The 20,284-nt window shown below is 42.9% G+C and overlaps 1 protein-coding gene across 3 annotated transcripts in view; it reads right to left on the bottom strand.

Moving 5' to 3' along the window:
* LOC149191873 (protein TRANSPARENT TESTA 9-like) overlaps window positions 1-20,284 on the bottom strand; it is a 488,249-nt gene that overhangs the window by 138,036 nt on the left and 329,929 nt on the right. For all 3 annotated transcript variants that reach the window (XM_089404399.1, XM_089404398.1, XM_089404400.1), the window contains exons 15-19: window positions 6,012-6,117; window positions 5,833-5,907; window positions 5,639-5,688; window positions 5,218-5,377; window positions 4,919-5,085 (exon numbers count right to left, since the gene is read on the bottom strand). In XM_089404399.1, the coding sequence (XP_089260525.1) occupies window positions 4,919-5,085; window positions 5,218-5,377; window positions 5,639-5,688; window positions 5,833-5,907; window positions 6,012-6,117 (558 nt within the window). The remainder of the gene's footprint in view (window positions 1-4,918; window positions 5,086-5,217; window positions 5,378-5,638; window positions 5,689-5,832; window positions 5,908-6,011; window positions 6,118-20,284) is intronic.

Here is a 20,284-nt window from a genome sequence, read left to right as displayed (position 1 = left end):
GAATTTGTTGATTGGTCGTCAACTTACATGCTGGCACAAACACAATTGTGGCCCGTCCCATTACAATATGTTGGCAGGGAAATGTATCGGCGGCAGTGTCAACATTCTAACTGTTCAATCTTGTTGATGCCAGAAGTGACCACCTTATCCACAAACACGAACAATATGATCGCAGGCAACTACAGAGATCCGTGTGATCGCTCTAACTCAATCACGAGTTGCTGCTGACATCCATTGCTTGCACCTCCAATTGATTCGACGCCGCAGCCATGAATAATGCGACCCCGCCCTAATCAATTTCACCTACCCAAATCAAATTCGCATTGCCTCAGGAGAATTATCTTTGGACGTGTCACAAAGGTGTATAAGAAACAAGACTTTGGCCCCCAATCCAGGGATTTCGACCGTCCAACAGCTGTGCACAGGCTTTCGACTCAATGAATTGATGACTTCTATAATTGCAAACCCGATCCTCTCAAGAGCAGTTCAAACCACTGAAGACAATTGTAACTCAACCCACAGCTGCAGGAGCGAACCCTGATTCGCGGAAAGACGAAAAATGACCTGACACAAATGGAATCGATCCTCAAAACTGAAGATTATTGCCCAGATCTGGAACCATATGTTTTTCAGGTGCCAATAAATGTTTACGTGGAGTTTTAAATCGCCCACTGGACATAGTGATTTTGGTTATTGAATGGGCTCGACATTGGCAGCAAATTCATGCTCAGAATGATGGAGAGATTTCAGCATTGTGCTCCACACTTGCTCGGAAGAGGCAATCCTATCTTTCCATGTGCGCCAGGCTTGCCAATAATGTGCTCGACCAAGGAAAATTTGCAGCACACGGCGTCTCCCTAATTTCGATTATCAAAATTTTATTTTCATGATATTATTGTAAATCGATCTTTCAACAATGTGATGGGCCCCTTTATAAAAAATTTGAACCATTTTCTATTTGGCCAACATTAATCCAAAAATTTGTAGAATACTTAATACACAAGCGACAATCTCAAGACCAGTTATTGATTCAACAATTTGAAATAAAATTGTTGAACACTTAAATCAGAGACAATTTCATACGAACTGCACGAAGAAATCTTCAACAATTGAAACCCTTGATTTTCTCTAAGGTTGTTCTACAATAAACCCTCAGGTTGGCGAGATGCACAACTCTGATACCATTGTAATGACCCAAATGGAAAAAATTGACAAATTCTTAGAATTTCAACTCACAAAATGCTTCAAATAAAATTTCCATGCATTTGACAAAACATTGCCGTGTAAAATTGTAAAAAATAGAGCACCGTAAAATAATAATAAAAGGAACAAAAATAATCTCAGCGTTATTTATAATAGAAAACTAGGGTTTACAAGCTGATACAACTAAAATAGCTGAGATGGAAAAATTTGGCCTCAAGAATCTGCTCCAGTGTTGTAATGGCCCTCTCCAACTGACTGCACTACACCTGCTAAGCTCTCCTGTGAATTCTGGATGAACTCACCAACGGGAGAATGGGTTCTCGCCCACTTTCATTGAATCACCCGCCCACTTTCATTGAATCACCCTAGGGTTTCCATCCTGGGGCTACTGGAGTAGAGAACTATGTTCTCAAACCTCTCACACAAAACAAAGACAATGCACAAATCCAAGATGTCCCCAAATGGTCCCCTCCTCCTCTTTTATATATCTAATGGACCCCTCTAGAAGTCTTATTTTATTATTATTTTAATCACTTGGTGCTTTTTCACTCTATTAATTTTAATTAAAATACCCTTTTAATTTGGGAAAATGGTAAATCGGCCACCATCCCTCCTTAGACCACTAAAAGTCACTTCCCACCATCTCATCCTGTAGATATTTTCGTTTTCGTTCCAATGAGCTATTACACTAAGGTGTTCCATCAAGTATTCCTCCCAAAATGTCACCTTAAGTGTAATTAATTGAGTTAGGCCCAATAATAACCCTAGTTTCAAAAATTGTCGAAATGCAACGAAATGAAAGACAAGTTGTGCGAATGATGGAATATACCAAATGAATGCCATCTGATCCCATAGAAACTCCTTAAAGCCGCATGAAACCCCTCCAGAGTCCCCTCGACCCATGGATGGGGTAAACCTGCTCTTGTGACCTAGCTGCCTCTAACCCTAGAGGTCCATCTTGTCCACACCACAAGGGAAACCAGAAAAAGGAACATGACACTATTTTTGCTCTTCCTCCATGAGTCCATAGTACATGAAAGAACCCCACAAAATCCATCACAAAGCAGCAAAAAGGATACTTAGGTATATCTCAGGGACAATTTAGTTTGGTATATGATACAATGCAGGGGGGTCTCTTATGTTGGTTGGTTTTATAAATTTCCATTGGGTTGATAACCCTCATGATCAAAAGTATATTAGCTAGTTAATTTTTCAACCTTGGCTCTAAAGGTATCACTCGAGCTTGCATGAAACAAAATACCTTTCTCTTTCTTCTCAAAAGTAGAGTAACAAGAAGCCTCCAAGGGTGTAGATTAGTTGGTGATAGAGTGTACTGTTAAGTCACTCCTTGCAGCGTAACCAGATCAAACCTCGCCTAGCCCGTGTGCCATGCTTGGGGGATGTGCAGTGCACGGCTATAGTGGTAGTAGTCGGAATCAATTTCGTGTCACATCAGCACGACCTCAACCTAGTTCTCAATTCCTCTAGACAAAAAATAAAGTATGAAAAGCATTTCGTGTAAGTCATGTTCTTTGGCTTCAATAAATCCTTTCAAAGTTTGAATTCCAATAACAATGTCTGACCACTCTCTGCTGCAATAGTCAGAGTGCCATTCAGCGTGCCAAGAAACTGTTCAACATCAACACAAAAAACACATTGATTTACACATGCACTTCATTTGGAAGTTTCTTCAAAAGTACACCCTTTGAAGTGTTTTATCATTATATAAATAATCAAGTTGCTGACATTTTCATTGAGCCCCGCACAAAAGTAAAGTTCTTAAAGCTTCGCTTTATGTCAGAATGTCACAACGTTGTCAAAAGGAGGGCGGGCGGTGGTGCAGGCTATAATGCCTCCTTTCTTCTCCTTTTGTCACTTTGTAAATCATTCAATCCGATCCCAAGTTATTCTTAAAGAAGGCTGTTATGATATTTTGACACTAGGAGTTAGTTAATGTCGGGAGCGGGGCGGTGTAATGCCTCCTTCCTTCTTCTTTTGTCATATTGTAAATCATCCAATCCTATCCCAAGTTATTCTTAAAGAAGGCTGTTAGGATATTTTGACACTAGGAGTTAGTTAACGTCAGCTTGCTTTATTGTATCATTAGGTTAAAGTATACTTTCAGTGTGTTTCTTTAGTGAAAATTTGTAATTATAAATCTGACAATAACATAACTATTACCTAGTGATAATATGTTTGTTTAATTTAGAACAGAAACCTGCTTCACCTCTATTTACTCTGGCATAAACTCTGAACATCCTCTCAGATGGTGGCATTTTGTGGTATCCTTTTAACCCTTGATTTCCTGCAAATCTCTCGTGCACCCTACTCCTGATGTGTGAACTTTCTATATCTGCAGAAGGCTAGGTTGGAATGTCACAAGGCTTTATGTCAGAATGTCACAACTTTGTCTATAGGAGGGTGGGGGGGTGGCAAAGGCTATAATGCTTCCTTCCCTCTCCTTTTGTCACTTTGTAAATCATTCAATTCTATTGCATGTTATTCTTAAAGAAGGCTGTTAGGATATTTTGACACTAGGAGTTTGTTAACGTCAGCTTGCTTTAATGTATTATTAGGTTAAAGTTTGCTTTCAGTGTGTTTCTTTAGTGAAAATTTGTATTTATAAACCTGACAGTAGCATAACTATTAACTAGTGATAATATGTTTGTTTAATTTAGAACAGAAACCTGCTTCACATCCATTTACTCTGGCATAAACTCCGAACATCTTCTCAGATGTTGGCATTTTGTGGTATCCTTTTTAACCCTTGATTTCCTGCAAATCTCTCGTGAACCCTACTGATGTGTGAACTTTTTATATCTGCAGAAGGCTAGGTTGGAATGTCACAAGGCTTTATGTCAGAACGTCACAATGTTGTCAAAAGGAGGGCAGGGGGAGTGGGGGTGGCACAGGCTATAATGCCTCCTTCCTTCTCCTTTTGTCACTTTGTAAATCATTCAATCATATCCCAAGTTATTCTTAAAGAAGGCTGTTAGAATATTTTGACACTAGGAGTTAGTTAACATTGGGGGGCCGGGGGAGTAAGGGTGGGCAGGGTTATAATGCCTCGTTCCTTCTCCTTTTGTCACATTGTAAATCATTGAATCCTATCCCAAGTTATTTTTAAAGAAGGCAATTAGGATATTTTGACACTACACTAGGAGTTGGTTAACGTCAGCTTGCTTTAATTTATTATTAGGTTAAAGTATGCTTTCAGTGTATTTCTTTAGTGAAAAATTGTAATTATAAATCTGACAGTAGAATAACTATAAACTAGTGATAATATGTTTGTTTAACTTAGAAAAGAAACCTGCTTCACATCTATTTACTCTGGCATAAACTCTGAACATCCTCTCAGATGGTGGCATTTTGTGGTATCCTTCTTAACCCTTGATTTCCTGCCAATCTCTAGTGCAGCCTACTCCTGATGTGTGAACTTTTTATATCTGCAGAAGGCTAGGTTGGAAAGAAAACACTTTCAATGATGTCATTTTTTTTGGACAAAATATCTTTATAAAATTTGCAAAATACAACCCAAGTTAAATGCAATTATACAACACTCTGATTATGTGGTTAACAAGTTTTCATAATATCAGGACCAATAAGGAGATCACACATAACCTCAGATATGGCCTTTTACTATTACAGAGGGATCACAAGTCACATACAATTGTAGAATGGGAATGAAAAGGTTGTGCGCTAGCATTGAGCTTACTTTTAATCCCACTAATGGAGCTATGGCAATGACAACTCCATGATGGGGCTTGTCAAGGACTTTCTCAGCCAGAAGCAGCCATCCAAATGCACCCTTAACCACTGTTAACATGTAGACATGTATTTCTTTCCCTTCCTCAAATGCAATCCTGCAAGGAATCGCATCACCTGAAATTGCATTGCCACAATTGAAACCATTCAGCTACTCACTCACACATCTATTAGATTGATATTGCAAGCAACTAGAAACGAGCATATACACCTATATTGCACGTTGGAAATTAAACAACTAAAACTCACCTAAATTCACTGGAACACCAACTTTTAGGGCCACAGTATCAACACCAGCACGTTTTGCCCTGGAACTGGCAGGCAAGTCCTTCATAAGATTTGATGGTGGATCTTCGGGCAGAGTGCCTCTCAAAATAAAATTCATAAGCTGATGTAAAAGGACACAGACCTGAGGATTTATGTTCAAAAATAATTAATGGTGTTTTCAGTGAGAGGCCACCTTTAAACATGAAAGCTATACTATCCATCCTCATATCCACAAACTTATTCATACAACAATATCATATGTATACTATAGAAAAAACTATATCCCTAAATATTACAACCACATGACTGCCCCACCACTCGCTGCACTGTCCAAGAAAGTAAACAAAAAACCAAATCTTGGAAAGCAATTGATTTTGTATTTGTATTTCTTGCTAGAAATAACCTTCACTGCAGCCAGCATCCTTTCTTTGATAAAGTAAGAAGAATCGTCACCTACAGGTGCAAAATGGAAAAGTAATGGAATTTGTAAGGATTGCATGTAAACTACTCCTTAAAAATTGTCCACCTATCATATATGATGATGAAACACAATACCATAGTTGGAGCTTTGAGCTGTTTCATAGAATAGTAACTTACCATCTGGAACATTTGGCCGAGAATCAGGTAGAAGAATGAACTTGAAATCTTTCTGAAGTGCCGGTATCTCTAAGACTGTGAAGTAAATTTGTAAGATAACAGTCAGTTCTAAAGATGAATACAATAAAGGCATGAATAGATAACAAATTACCAAAAACATAATAAAAAAACATGAATACCTTTCTTGCAGTCCTTCCATTCCTCTAAAATAGCATTTGGAATAAGATCACAACATGAATCATTGACTTCTCTCATAAGATCGTCACGAGCATTCTCATAAGCAGCCTGTAGATAGAAAATTGCCTAAAATATTAACAAATATCAAGCCAAACATATTACTTCACATGATACAAATCATTCTGATTTTTGGATAGATGTATCAAGCAGCAAACAAATAACCCATGTAAGACAAAGTTACTGGGACGAGAGAGTGTGAGAGCGAGGAGACACACAAGGGGGGCATGTGGGAGCACCCCCAATTTTTTGGGAAATTCAGGGGGTATGGGTGACGTCAGGGTCCCTAGCATAGAGGTCCCCATCTCTAAAATTATAAAATATAAAAATAATAGTGATAAAATCCCAACAATAACAATTCATCCCATGCAAATTCATCATTGTGCAATCTAGTGGAAATGTTATAATACTAACAATCCTGAAATCCTGAAAATTGCTAAGTTTGTTGAATTTTTATTCTATCCTTTTACTTCAACTTTTAACATTACCATTAATTCATTCCATCCAAATTTATCATTGTCCAATCCAATAGAAATGCTATAATCCTGCCAAACCTGAAATCCTAAAAACTGTTAAATCTGCTTAATTTTGAATGGGATATGAAATTTTACTTTCTCCATCTGAAATCTGACAAGGTTGGAGCCACTCACAAACATCCTGAAACAATTAATGGTAACGTTAAAAATTTAGGAAAAAAGATAGAAAAGGTAAGACGAAGGAGATTGTCCAACGTCATAGAATTTAATATCACCAATAATTACAAAGATCCTAGACTCCTCAAAGCTCTATCCCTTATTTTGTTCTATCTTCATGTGTTATTAGACAAAAACTCTAGAGAGGAATGCCTAGGTAACCGCTTCTACTTTGTGGGGGGGGTGTTGTGTGCCTAAACATCCCCATTTTGGGGAAACGCATCCACCACACTAGGGAAACATTTCCCCATATGTTTCACCAAGCTCACCCCAAAGTTGTAAGGCAAAAAATCTGGAGAGGATTAACCCTGGTGACCCCTTCTAGGGGAGGATGGGGCACCCAAACATCCACATTTTGGGGAAATGTGTCTACCACACTGGGGAAATGTTTGCTCGTGTGTTTCTCCAAGTTTCCCCCAAAGGGGTGCATGGGAAAACGTTTCCCCAACCATCCCCCCATCCCCAAAGCATGGGAAATGTGGGGGCACACCCCCCACCCTCAAGGATGCTTCCCTATAGAACAACTCTACAAATAACGCCCAATGATGAGAGAGCATAATTGGTCTTTCAGTGTAGCAACCATTGAAATAAGATACCATGATCTATTGATTTCACTAAAAGGTCGTGTTTATAGTAATAAAAAATTAGTTCTTCCTCTTACTATAATGTCATGTCACATGTCCCTTCCTAAATCATTTTGGGACAAGATTTAATTCTGTATTATGGGGCCAATTTTGGAGTTAGTGGACCCCATTCGATGCTATTAGAAGATTAGACTTGGAGAAGATGTTTTGTTTTGTAGATAAGTTACACATGGGGGCCACCCTCACTAGGGAATTACGCACTCCCTAGTTCGATAGGCATGGAAGGGGGATAACTTTTGCATGGTGCTGGTTAAGTGGAGGCCACGATGGAGGACGAAATGGAGGGAAAAGTCCCCCACGAAAACTATATACGGAGGGAAGCCCTCCTCTTCTTATTCATTCAGGAGTGTATATCGATTTCTCTTGGTTGTGAGCGTTGCTTAGCTGAGTCACTAGCTGTTTAGCACGAGTTCTTCAGGCAAAGAGTTCACCCTTTCTTCGGGGGACTTCAAGTGCCACCCTAGGAAGGTTTCCTTCATTTCTTTAGGAGGAGAATCACATTGTGGTTTCCAATAGTAGCATTTCCTTCCACGTGGTGCATATTTATGGAGGACGCAGTGAGAGAGGAGGTTGAGTTGTTTGTGGAGCTGAGCAGTGGAGTTTTGTTGTGAGATTTAGTGGAGGAGAAGCTAAGGAGGATTGTCAGCCTTTGGGGGAGTTTGGGAGTTGATTGAGCTTCTGGTTTGACAGTGTGACTTTCGCACTACTTGGGCTAGTGCAGAGGCAGTGTTTGGGAGCTCATTTGGTGGGTAGAGTATCAGCCCTTGAGGTTGAGCTTTGCCATGGAGGTTGGAGGAGTTATTCGGGGTGAAGTTTGCTCCCTTTTCAGAACTTGGAGGAATACTTTGTGGCCATTTCTTGCAGGTCGTATTTCTAGAGTTGTTTGGAGGGCGTAGGCCATAGAGAAGGTTGAATTTGGGAGGTTGGGTTTAGGCCAAACCCTTTCTAGTTTTTTGTGGGTTTTGACCAAGGAGCTTGTGGCTGAAGTTTCATCATTTTTTAAGAACCGGAGGTAGGGTTTCTTGCAGCTCCTTTCCAGCCAGTAGTTGTAGTTAATGGGAGACAGCGCAAAGCTTTAGAGGAGCAATTGCTCTCTAGCATTTGTGATTATTTGTTGACACTTGGATTCTATCTAGCTTGCCCTTGAGGCAAGCCTAGGTGCTCTTCCCACACTATTGTACTTGCTCCATTCATAAATAAAATGACTCAACTGGTTCTCATTTCTGTTGTGTATTCAGTATTTGCTGACCATTTAAATTTTCTGTGCATAAATTGAATTTGCTTTTGTATATCATTGTTTGTTTAAGTTTGGAACATTACAATGGTATCAGAGCTTAGATTATGGCTCAGCCGCAGGGAAAATTTCTATGAGTGAACAAGACCGACAAGATATTACTTACATAAGGAAGAGGTACCAGAGCAGGGAAAGGGCGTTGGAGATTACTCTAGACACAGAGGATCGTGGGTAGACTGTAGTAGTAGAAGATATGGGTGAGCCCAAGAGCAGGGAAGAGATGGCCTTCGATATCCTCTTGAAGGCTTTGAGCGATTTGGCAAAGGGGCAGAAGGAGATACAGGACGAGATCAAAATGCAAAACCAGAGTGAAGCACTTACTGGGAGTTCGTAGTTGGAGAGACTCCTAGGGCCTCTCAACAATTTGATCATCTTCTCCCACTCCGCAGTGGCCATCCTCGAGCGAGCCAACGCGAGCTAATTTACCCTCTTTTATACCTTTGGCGCAGGGAGAGACGAGTGGGGGTGAGGATCCATCGTTGATGGGGGAGCATTTCCAGGAGTGGCAGTCCATGGGGGCAAACTTCAGAGAGGCTCTGACCTTCAAAGACTTTTGCAAACTCAAGCAGAACGAGAAGGGGAAAGGCTATGGTATACAGAACTATGAGCTACATCGTTCTATTAGGAAAATGTATTTCCCTACATATGATGGCACTTCCAAGTGCACAGCACGTGCTTGGGTGGAGAAGCTAGATACATACTTCCAGCTGAATCGAATGACAGAGGTAGAAGCCATCAAGATGGCCACATTGCACCTGGAGGGGGAGGCACACGATTGGTGGTTTCATGGTTTGTCCACTCTGGGGCATGCCAGCGTGACCTCCTATGAGGATTTCACACGGAGAGTAGTGGAGCACTTTGATCAGAAGGATCCAGAGGCTCACTTCAGAGAGTTGACCCAGCTCTGACAGACAAGGCATCCGGAGCATTATATCTCGGAGTTTTTGAGGGTCTCAATCATGGTGCCTGATTTGTCAGATGCGAGGAGAGTATACACATTTGTGGAGGGATTGACAGAGCCATTGCAAGGACTGGTGAAGTCTCGCAAACCATCTACTCTTTTGGAGGCAGTGTCTTGCACTCAAGATTTGCAGGGGGCCATCCCCAAGGCTCGAGCTCCATTTCTTGCATGCACTCCCTACCCTCAAAAGGGAAGTGATACTTGAGCACCCACAGCGCAAAGAGCAACCCAAGGGCATGGTCAATTTGATGACAAGACCATGATAGACCTAAGGAGGGAGAAGTTATGCTTTACATTTCGTGAGCCTTGGGCACCTAGTCATCGGTGCACAGCAAGCAAGGCCCATTACATCGAGGTCTTCTCAGACAGTGATCAGGAGGATGATGAGGAGTTGGAGTTTGGTGGCGGAGACAGCGAGGAGCCAGCAAGGAAAGGACCACCACCACCACCTCAGGGAGGAGCATCCTTCGCACCAGCAGGGGGAGTCCTAGCTTCCTTGTGCGGGATTCCCAAATTCTTGACTTTGAGGATTAGAGATATGGTGCAGGGGCAGCGTGTCTTAGTCTTGGTAGATAGTGGGGCCACCCACAATTTTATTGATGCTCAGATGGTCCAAAGGAGGGGCATCACCACTACAGAGTTTGAGGGGTTTTCAGTCCTAATACTAGGGGACAAGACTATGCAGTGCACTCGATATGTTCCTGCTCTGACAGTGACTATGGGGAACTATTCGATGACAGACCACTTTTTCATGGTGGATGTATCAGACACCAATGTGATGTTGGGTGTCCAATGGTTGTATTCCCTTGGTCGGGTTACCACTGATTGGAAACAATTGGTGATGGATTTTACTGGGCCAGATGGCAAGCCGGTGGTTCTTAGGGGCATGCATTCGTACCCCCCTCCGACAATTCGACTCACCAGATGGAGGCCAATTTGAGGCATGGAGACAAGGCATGGGCAGTAGAGCTGAGGATTTTAGAGGTTGGGGGAAGAACCGCACCACCACATCCGAACATACAAGTAGTACTGGATAGATATCAGGTAGTTTTTGGAGATATACCACAAGGATGACCACCTGACAGAGGATTTAAGCACAATATAGAGTTGGAGCGTGGTGTGCAGGTGGTCATCACCACACCCTATAGGCATCCCAAGGCCTATAAGGATGAGATCGAGAGAGCCATATGGGAGTTGTTGGCATTGGGTCACATCAGACCGAGTTCTAGTCTGTTTGCTTCTTCAGTTGTGCTGGTGAAGAAGAAGGACGAGACTCTTCACATGTGTATTGACTACAGGGCCCTCAACAAGAAGACGCTAAAGAACAGGTATCCCATTCCACGCATTGATGAGTTGATGGATGGGCTTAGAGGGGCCAAGTACTTCTCTAAGATAGATCTGTGGTCAGCGTATCATCAGATTCAGGTGAGAGAGCAGGACATTTTGAAGACAACTTTCAAGTGTCATTATGGACATTTTGAGTTCCTGGTCATGGCTTTTGGGTTGAACAATGCACCGGCTACTTTTCAGTCTTGCATGAACCATGTGTTTCGAGGCCAGCTGAGGAGGTTTGTACTGGTATTCTTTGATGACATCTTGATCTACCGCAGGACATGGGAGGAGCACCTGTAGCACTTGGAGATAGTCTTGCATATATTGGAGGAGCAACAATTCTACGCAAAGATGTTTAAGTGCAAGTTTGGATTGATAGAGATGCTTTACTTGGGACACATCATCGATGCAGAAGGGGTCAAGGTGCATGAGGAGAAGATTCGGGCCATTCGAGATTGGCCAAAGCCCCAAGATGTGACAGCATTGAGAGGATTTTTGGGCATTTGTACCTATTATCGAATGTTCGTGAAGGGCTTCTCACAGTTGGCAGCACCCCTTACTGATCTAATGAAGAAAGGCGCCTTTGCGTGGACAGAGGGAGCTCAGGCAGAGTTTGATCGCATCAAGGAGGTGATGAGTTGTTGTCTGGTGTTAGCACTCCCATATTTTTCTCAGCCTTTCACATCGGAGTGTGATGCATCAAGTGTAGGGACCGGGCAGTCTTGTCCCAAGATAGGCACCCCATTGCTTTTGAGAGTAGGAAACTTCTAGCTCATGAGTTTTTGTATTCCATTTACGACAAGGAGATGTTGGCCATAATGCATGCATTAGACAAAATTTAGACAGTATTTGGTGGGGAATTGATTTCAGGTGAAGATAAATCACAACAGTGTTCGCCATTTCATGTGGCAGCAAGGCCTAAATGACAGACAGCAGAGATGGGTCAGCAAAGTGCAGATACATGATTTTTTGATATTGAATATGTGCGGGGGAAGCACAACATAGTGGTAGATGCATTGTCCAGGAGACTAGTCGGGCTTTCACTCATGTGCATTTGTCATGACTGGAAGGCTTAGTTATTAGTAGAGTACTCCAAGGATCATCGGGCATGCGAGATCTTGGAGGGTAGCTATGCAGATGAGCGCTACAAGGTGATGGATGAGGTCATTTATTATAAGGGGCGCATATTTTTAGTTTCAGGATCATAGCTGAGGGAGCACATCCTTCGAGAAGCTCATGGTTCTCCTTTGTCTGGGCACCAGGGGTTTAGGAAGACATATATGGCAATGAGAGAGCGCTTCACTTGGAAGGGCCTCAAGGATATGTGTTGAGGCATGTACAAGAGTGTGAAGCTTGCCAGAGGAATAAGGGAGAGTGACCCATCCAGTAGGATTGTTGCAGCCTCTTCCGATCCCTGAGCGGAAATGCGAGAGCATCTCTATGGACTTCATTACTGGACTTCCCTTAGTGCGAAGGAAGGATTATATTTTTGTAGTGGTCGACCAGCTGACCAAGTTTTCACACTTCTTTGCCATACCGACATGATACTCAGCCTCACAGGTGCCAAAGTTGTTCCTTATGGAGGTCTTTCATCTACACAGACTCCCTAAGACCATAGTCAGTGACAGGGACAGCCGATTCATGGGAGGATTTTGGCAGGAGCTCTTCAAACTAGTCGGCACTGAGCTCACCCCAAGCACCAACTATCATCCGCAAACCGATGGTCAGACACAGAGGGTGAACCAGTGGTTAGAGGGTTATCTCAAGAATTATATGACAAGGCAGCAAAGGGTTTGGATTCAATAGTTGCACTTGGGAGAGTATTGTTACAACTCCACCCATCATATGTCCATTGGTATGACTCATTTCGTGTTTTATATGATTATGATGCTTTATCTTTTGTTGATATTGTTTTTGGAGACAATAGGGCCCCAAAGGCCAAGTATTGGATCCCAGAGAGCCAAGATATCCTCAAGGCTCTTACGGATAACTTACAGGAAGCCCGGAACCAACAGAAAATGTATGTTGATCGGCATCGAGTAGAGAGACATTTTGAGGAGAGTGACTTGGTCTAACTTCGATTGCAGTCATACCGACAGTCCACACTCAAGCAAAAGGGGGCCAAAAAACTACAGCCGAGATTCTTTGGGCCATACAGAGTGAGCAGGAGAGTTGGAGAGGTGGCTTACGAGTTGGAGCTACCACCAGGGAGCAGGATTCATAACATATTTCATGTATCATGCCTCAAGAGGGTGCTGGGGCAGCAGGTTACAACAGTGATGGAGTTACCCCCGCTTCATGATGAGGGGCATTTCATCCTAGAGCTAGAAGCCATCTTGGAAACCAAAGAGAGGAAGCTCAGAAGCAAGATCATCAGAGAATATTTGGTGTGGTGGAAAAATCTACCGGATGAGGATGCCACTTGGGAGGGAGAGCACATTCTGCAGCATCCAGCATTGAAGTTTCTTGGGGACAAGCAACATTTGGGAGGGGAGGACTATCAGGTCCCTTCCTAAATCATTTTGGGACAAGATTTAATTTTGTATTATAGGGCCAATTTTGGAGTTAGTAGACCCCATTCAATGCTATTAGGAGATTAGACTAGGAGAAGATGTTTTGTTTTGTACTTAAGTTACACATGGGGGCCACCCTCACTAGGGAGTTACGCACTCCCTAGTTCGATAGGCATGGAGGGGGGATACCTTTTGCATGGTGTTGGTTAAGTGGGGCCAACAATGGAGGATGAAATGGAGGGAAAAGTCCCCCACGAAAACTATATAAGGACGGAAACTCTCCTCTTCTTATTCATTCGGGAATGTATACCAATTTATCTTGGTTGCTCGAACTACTTAGCCGAGTCATTGGCTGTTTAGCACGAGTTCTTCAAGTGAAGAGCTCACCCTTTCTTCGAGGGATTTCAAGTGCCACCCTAGGAAGGTTTCCTTCATTTCTTCAGGAGGAGAATCACATTGTGGTTTCTAGCAATAGCATTTCCTTCCAAGTGGTGCATATTTTTGGAGAACGCAGTCAAAGAGGAGGTCGAGTTGTTTGTTGAGCTGAGAAGTGGACTTTTATTGTGAGATTTTCTGGAGGAGAAGCTAAGGAGGATTGTCCACATTTGGGGGAGTTTGGGTGTTGATTGAGCTTCTGGTTTAACAGTGTGATGTGAAAATTCTATTATTGCAACAACTGATTTATTTTACCCACTTATTTTCCAATAAGTTATTTACGAAATCCCTTCAGTAAATATTAAAACAAATTCTATTGAATATATCACACCATTATACAAAAATAAATACATGCACAAGAATCAAACACAACAACACAGTTATTTTTGGACAATTGTCCCCGGAAAAACCCAATGTGGGAAAACTAGTGCAAGAGAGGAGGATTTTATTAATCAACTTTTCTTGAGTACAACTAGGGTGCCAAACTGGCTCACCCACCAGAGATAACCACATGACAGTAATACCATAAAATCCTTTGGTGCTTCTCCTAGGCTCAGCATCAGTCCAGCTAGCGTTTGCGCACCTCCCAGACCCTTTGCATCAGCACTCTGGTTGACTACGTCAGCACTTGGCCTCTCTGCATCACCCACGCAGGCCCTCTAGTCATTGCGCAATCCAACTACCTCTACATCTTTCTGATTGGCTCTACGTCTGCCTCTCTGCACTGGTCCTCCGACACTATCCCTGCCTCTCTATTATGTACTCGCTGCCTCTCATTGCAATCCAGACCTCTAGTTCGAATTTCTCAGCAAACCCCGCTCCAGAAATTAAACTGACTAGTCTCCCTCAGTATGTCTCAAACTAACCCTCAAGACTCCTCTTCTACCTTTCCTGTTGATGAATCAACGACCGAGATTATGTCCCTAATCAACGGCTAAGATTAAAATAGACTTGATCTTCGTCTCTTAGAAGCTTCTCATCCTTATCTTTATTAATACCCATTAATAATTTTATTTTCCTAAGTTTAGACTTAGGAACTCATTAGAAATATTAATTATTTTAATAACTCCTCATCCAGATGGAATTTTCCAAAACGATTTCTGGGTCGTCGTGATCTCATGTGCTTTAGCCTCTCCACCAAGTTTCATGTTTAGAGCAAATCCAATGCTACCCCAAATAAACACTCCATCTTAGTGAGGAATGTGCTCTAGTAATGCTCCACCACTGGACATTACCCTGATCTTTCGGCGCCAGTACCTGTGTTGATGTTTGGTCTGCTGCCCAACATCCTCTGCACTGCTACCTCCTGTACTGCATCCCATGGCTTCCACCACTGCCACTACTACATCTGTGCTGCAACTCCTTCTGCATCCGTGCTATTACTGGTCCTTCCTCCCAACACTGCATCTATGCTACAACTCTCTCTCAAACACTGCACCATGCTGCCCGTAGCACTGCTAACTATTGCACTGCAACACTTAACACATACCCATTTCTGCTACTGAAATGGATTCTTTATCATCCCCATCTTCTCCCTGAAATAAGCAAACTTTGTTCTTCCAAGAGCCTTGGTAAGGATGTCTGCCACCTGTTCTCCTGTAGGAATGTAGCTCAACTGTACATTTCCTCGTTGGACACAATCTTTAACAAAATCACATCGAATATCAATGTGCTTTGACTGATCATGAAATACTAGATTCTCAGAGAGCTTGATGCAACTCTGATTATCACACATGATCTTGGTCGCTTCCATCCTTCTCTTGAATAGGTTCATAAGCAATTTTCTAGGCCATATGGCTTCGCACGAAGTTGTGCTAGTGCCCATATATTCTGCTTCAGTTGAGCTCAGAGCTATGGAATTTTGTTTCCTACTGCACCGGGAGTTCATTCCCGATCCAGTGTTGAAACAATACCTAGAGGTACTTTTCCGATCTACTGAACTTCCAGCCCAATTTGCATCAATAAACCCACTCAATCTGATATCATTACTTTTGGTGTACAAGAGTCCATAATCGACTATTCCCTGTATATATCTGAGAACATGTTTGGCTGCTGCCCAATGAGCCCCTCTTCGGTTCCACCATGAACTGACTGAGGGTGTTGACAGTGTAACAAATGTCTGGTCTAGTATTGACTAAATACATCAAGGACCCTATGAGCTGCCTGTATAAGGTGGGATCAACATTATTGTCTTATTGTTGAAATTTGGTACCAGAGGACAGGTGGTTCCCTAAGGCTTTGATCTTTGGCCTAGGGAAAAGTGTCCAAAAGAATTTAATTTTTCTTCTAAAGTGACTTTGTAATTTTTTTATAAAATTAAATCTAATTTAAGTGACTTTAAGTGATAAAGTTACTAAGTTTAATTTTAAAGTGACTTTTATAAAGTCAATGAAAAATTAGAAAGGAAAAGTGACTTTGGAAATAAATGACTAAGTGGGTCTTTATTAAAGTGGGGTGAATTAAAAAATAAAAAGTGAGTTTTAAATGAGCATTTAATCTCAGCCTTAGATCTCAATCTATTTCAGCCATTGGATTTAGGGATCACCCAAAAGTCACTTGGGGTTAGATTAAAGGAGGAAAATGAGGAAAAGGTCATTCAATTCTTTCATGAGCAGATTGAGAGAAGGAGAGCAAGAGAGCAAGGGAGATTTCTGGACAGTGAGCTGTGGAGTATCAGCAGCGGAGTTTCAGCAGCGGAGTATCAGCAACGGAGTTTCAGCAGCGGAGTATCAGCAGCGGAGTTTCAGCAGCGGAGTATCAGCAGCGGAGTATCAGCAACGAAGTTTCAGCAGCGGAGTATCAGCAGCGGAGTTTCAGCAGCAAGGTTGAGTTTCAGCAACTCTGTACAGCGGAGTTTCAGCAGGGCGGAGTTTCAGCAAGGCGGAGTTTCAGCAAGGCTGAGATAAGTTGTAAAAGTTTGCTTGCTGATTTTTGCTGAACATTTCTCTTACTGTAAAAAGGCATTTTCCAGAAATACAGAAGAGCTCTCAAACTGGTTTTCCCCAAGAGTTGTAGGGGGTCTTTCCAGGGTCACATTGACCAAAAATCTCAGTGTTTAAATGTGTTTTAATGGCTGTTTATTACTGCTGATTTTTATTTCTGCAATTTCCAGCATTCTGTAAAATTTCCAGAATTTGTGTTTTCAGCAAATTTATTTTTTTTAGCTTGTTAAATGTATGGTTATGGGAAAGGGCATTTAACTATAAGAGAGAAATAAGGAGAAACTAAAAACCGGGGTGGGAAAACAGAAATTTCTACATGGTATCAGAGCTTGAGTGCTGAAGGGCAGTTTGGGATAGCAAAAGGAAAAATTACAGCGGCTGATTTTTCACTCAGAAAATTCCAGCAAGCTGATTTTTTCATAAACAACAGTTTTATCTTTACTACAGCAGTGCTATTTTTCAGTTTTAGGACAGCAGGATGTCATTGGGATTGAGGGTGGAGGATAGGCTGGATGGGCATACAAATTACAGCGTTTGGAAGGAGAGAATGCAAAGTATCTTTGAAGAGGCAGAAGTCTGGGATATCATGGTGCATACTACACAGAACCTTGTTGTTGTGCCTACTGATGCTACTCAGTTGACAGCTTATAATAAAAAGAACAACAAGGGTAAGAGGCTGATTCTAGACGGAATCAAAGACCATTGCATTCCTCATGTGAGAGGAAAGAGCAATGCCCACGAGATGTGGACAACATTGTCCAATCTCTACCAGAGTACCAATGAGAACCGGAAGATGGTCCTGAAAGAGAAGCTGAAGAACATTAAGATGGGTAATGATAGTACAGCTGGATATCTCACAAAGATTACTAGTGTGAGAGATGAGTTGGCAGCGATTGGAGAGGCCATTCCATCCACTGAGTTGGTGCGGATTGCAGTGAATGGCCTCCCCCGTTCATGGTTGAACTTTGTTGATGGGGTTTGTGCACGTGAGACCCTTCCCACATGGGAGAGGTTTTGGAGAATGGCACTGATATTGAGGTAGTACTCGGTGAGTACTTCTCAGAGCTTTCAGAGAATGGCACTGATATTGAGGTAGTACTCGGTGATGACAGAGTTGTTAGAGCAGTCGGGGTGGGGACACTGACATTTCAGAGGGAGTCCAGACTCCAAACCTCCCTTGAAAGTGTCAGATGTTCTTTATGTGCCAGGGATGAGGAAGAACCTCATATCTGTCTCAACTTTGGAGGACAGAGGATATGAGGTACTGTTCAGAGGAGGACAGGTGTTGATGTATCCCAGGGGCACTCCAGCTGATTCAGCTAGAGTAATAGGTGTACGCCATACAAAGATGTACAAGTTTGCATTCCAGCCCCTTTTGGCATAGAGCAGTAGTACCGACAGCAAAGCTAGCAGTTTTGAGCTGTGTGAGATTTGGCACCGCAGGATGGGACATATGTATCATGGAGCCTTGAGGACATTGCGGGAGATCACTATAGGTACGCCAGATTTCAGTACTGATCACTTTGATACTTGCAGAGGTTGTGAGATGGGCAAGTTTGCCCAATCCCCTTTTCCCAGCAATGATAGCAGAGCGACTGGGATACTTGATTTGATTCATTCTGATGTGAGCGGTCGGATGTCTCATGTTTACTTGAGTGGATATGAGTACTATGTTTTATTCACTGATGATCACTCCAGGAGGACCTGGATTTATTTTTTGAAGACCAAGAGTGAGGTTTTCAAGCGGTTTCAGGAGTTCAGAGCTCTTGTGGAGACACAGACAGGTCGAAAGATCAAGTCCCTGAGGTCGGACAATGGAGGAGAGTACACCCTTGGAGAGTTTGTTGACTATTGTGCGGAGGCAGGCATTAGGAGGGAGTTCATTGTTCCTTACAACCCCCAGCAGAACGGGGTTGCAGAGAGGAAGAACAGATCCATCATAGGGGCTGCCAAAGCCATGTTACATGATCAGGGGTTGCCATTGTTTTTGTGGGCCGAGGCCTGCAACACAGTTGTTTACTTGCAAAATAGGAGTCCGCATCGTGCTTTGGGGCACATGACTCCGGAGGAGGCTTTCTCTGGGAAGAAGCCTGATATTGGTCATCTTCATATCTTTGGATGCATTACATACTCCTATATACCCAAGGAGAAGAGGACCAAACTAGAGCCCACCACAGAGAAGGGTATCTTTGTGGGCTACAGTGAGACCTCAAAGGCCTTTCGGATTTACATTCCTGCACAGAGGAGAGTTGTTGTCAGACGGGATGTGAAGTTCGAAGAGGACAGGGCCTTTAGGAGGTCACGGGAGTTAGAGTATCTGGATCAGCCAGACCCTCAGCAGTAGTTGAGTCAATCGCAGGGATCCAGTGGGCAGGGATCAGGAGGATCAAGAGGATCAGGAGGTACATCTATGAGGATGTCAGGTCCGTCAGTGAGCAGTGGCTCACTGAGACAGTGGGGTGGTGCTCCGGGCAGCATGCAGAGCAGTTCACTAGGGAGTCCACTGATGGACAGTTCACACGGTACCTCAGCTTCTACAGGTTCAGGTGTAGGCAGGAGGATAGCAGACAGACAGTCAAGAGTTTCATTCTCCGGTGGGAGAAGTGCGCTCAAGGAAGAGGAAGCCCAAGTGGCTTCAGGACACCTTGAGAGATGCCTCATCTGTTGCTGAGCCGAAGAGGCCAGTCAGAGAGAGTAGACCACCTGAGAGGTTTTGTAGCTATATGGCGATGGTTACCAGCATCCTTGACTCTGAGCCTTCTAGCTATGAGGAGGCAGCTAGCCAGCAGGTCTGGAGAGAGGCCATACAGGAGGAGGTGTACATTGAGCAGCCACAGGGCTTTGAGGTGCATGGGAAGGAGTCCCATATGTGCAGACTGAAGAAGGCCCTTTATGGCCTGAAGCAAGCTCCCAGAGCTTGATACTCCAGGATTGATACATATTTGCAGGGGATGGGTTTCACAAAGAGTGAGGCAGATCCAAACCTTTACTTTATTGTGATTGGTGAGGAGCCTCTCATTCTGGTGTTGTATGTGGATGACTTGGTCATTACAGGTGCAAAGACACTCATAGAGCACTGCAAGAGAAATCTTGCGACGGAGTTTGAGATGAAGGATATCGGCTTGATGCATTACTTTTTGGGCTTGGAGGTGTGGCAGGAGGAGGGGCATTTCTTCCTGGGACAGGGGAAGTATTGTTAAATTGGCAACTAGGGCCAAACTCCAGGTGGGTCAGCTTATTTATGACAGGTGATATTTTTATTGGATCCCTCTCGTCAAGAGGTGTAGGATTGATCCAAAGATCATCCGATTCCGATAAGTATTTATGGAGATATGAATTTATTTTGTTTATGTAATTATTATCAAGCCGACCAGCACTTATGTAGGCTCTAGAAGCCCAACCGAC

The sequence above is a fragment of the Pinus tabuliformis genome, chromosome 2_2, assembly GCF_031772625.1.
Source record: "Pinus tabuliformis cultivar Carrire ecotype Pingquan chromosome 2_2, CPIR1, whole genome shotgun sequence".
Taxonomy (NCBI): Eukaryota; Viridiplantae; Streptophyta; class Pinopsida; order Pinales; family Pinaceae; genus Pinus; species Pinus tabuliformis.
The sequence above is the reverse complement of the archived record's forward strand: the minus strand, read 5'-3'. Positions and strand labels throughout refer to the sequence as shown.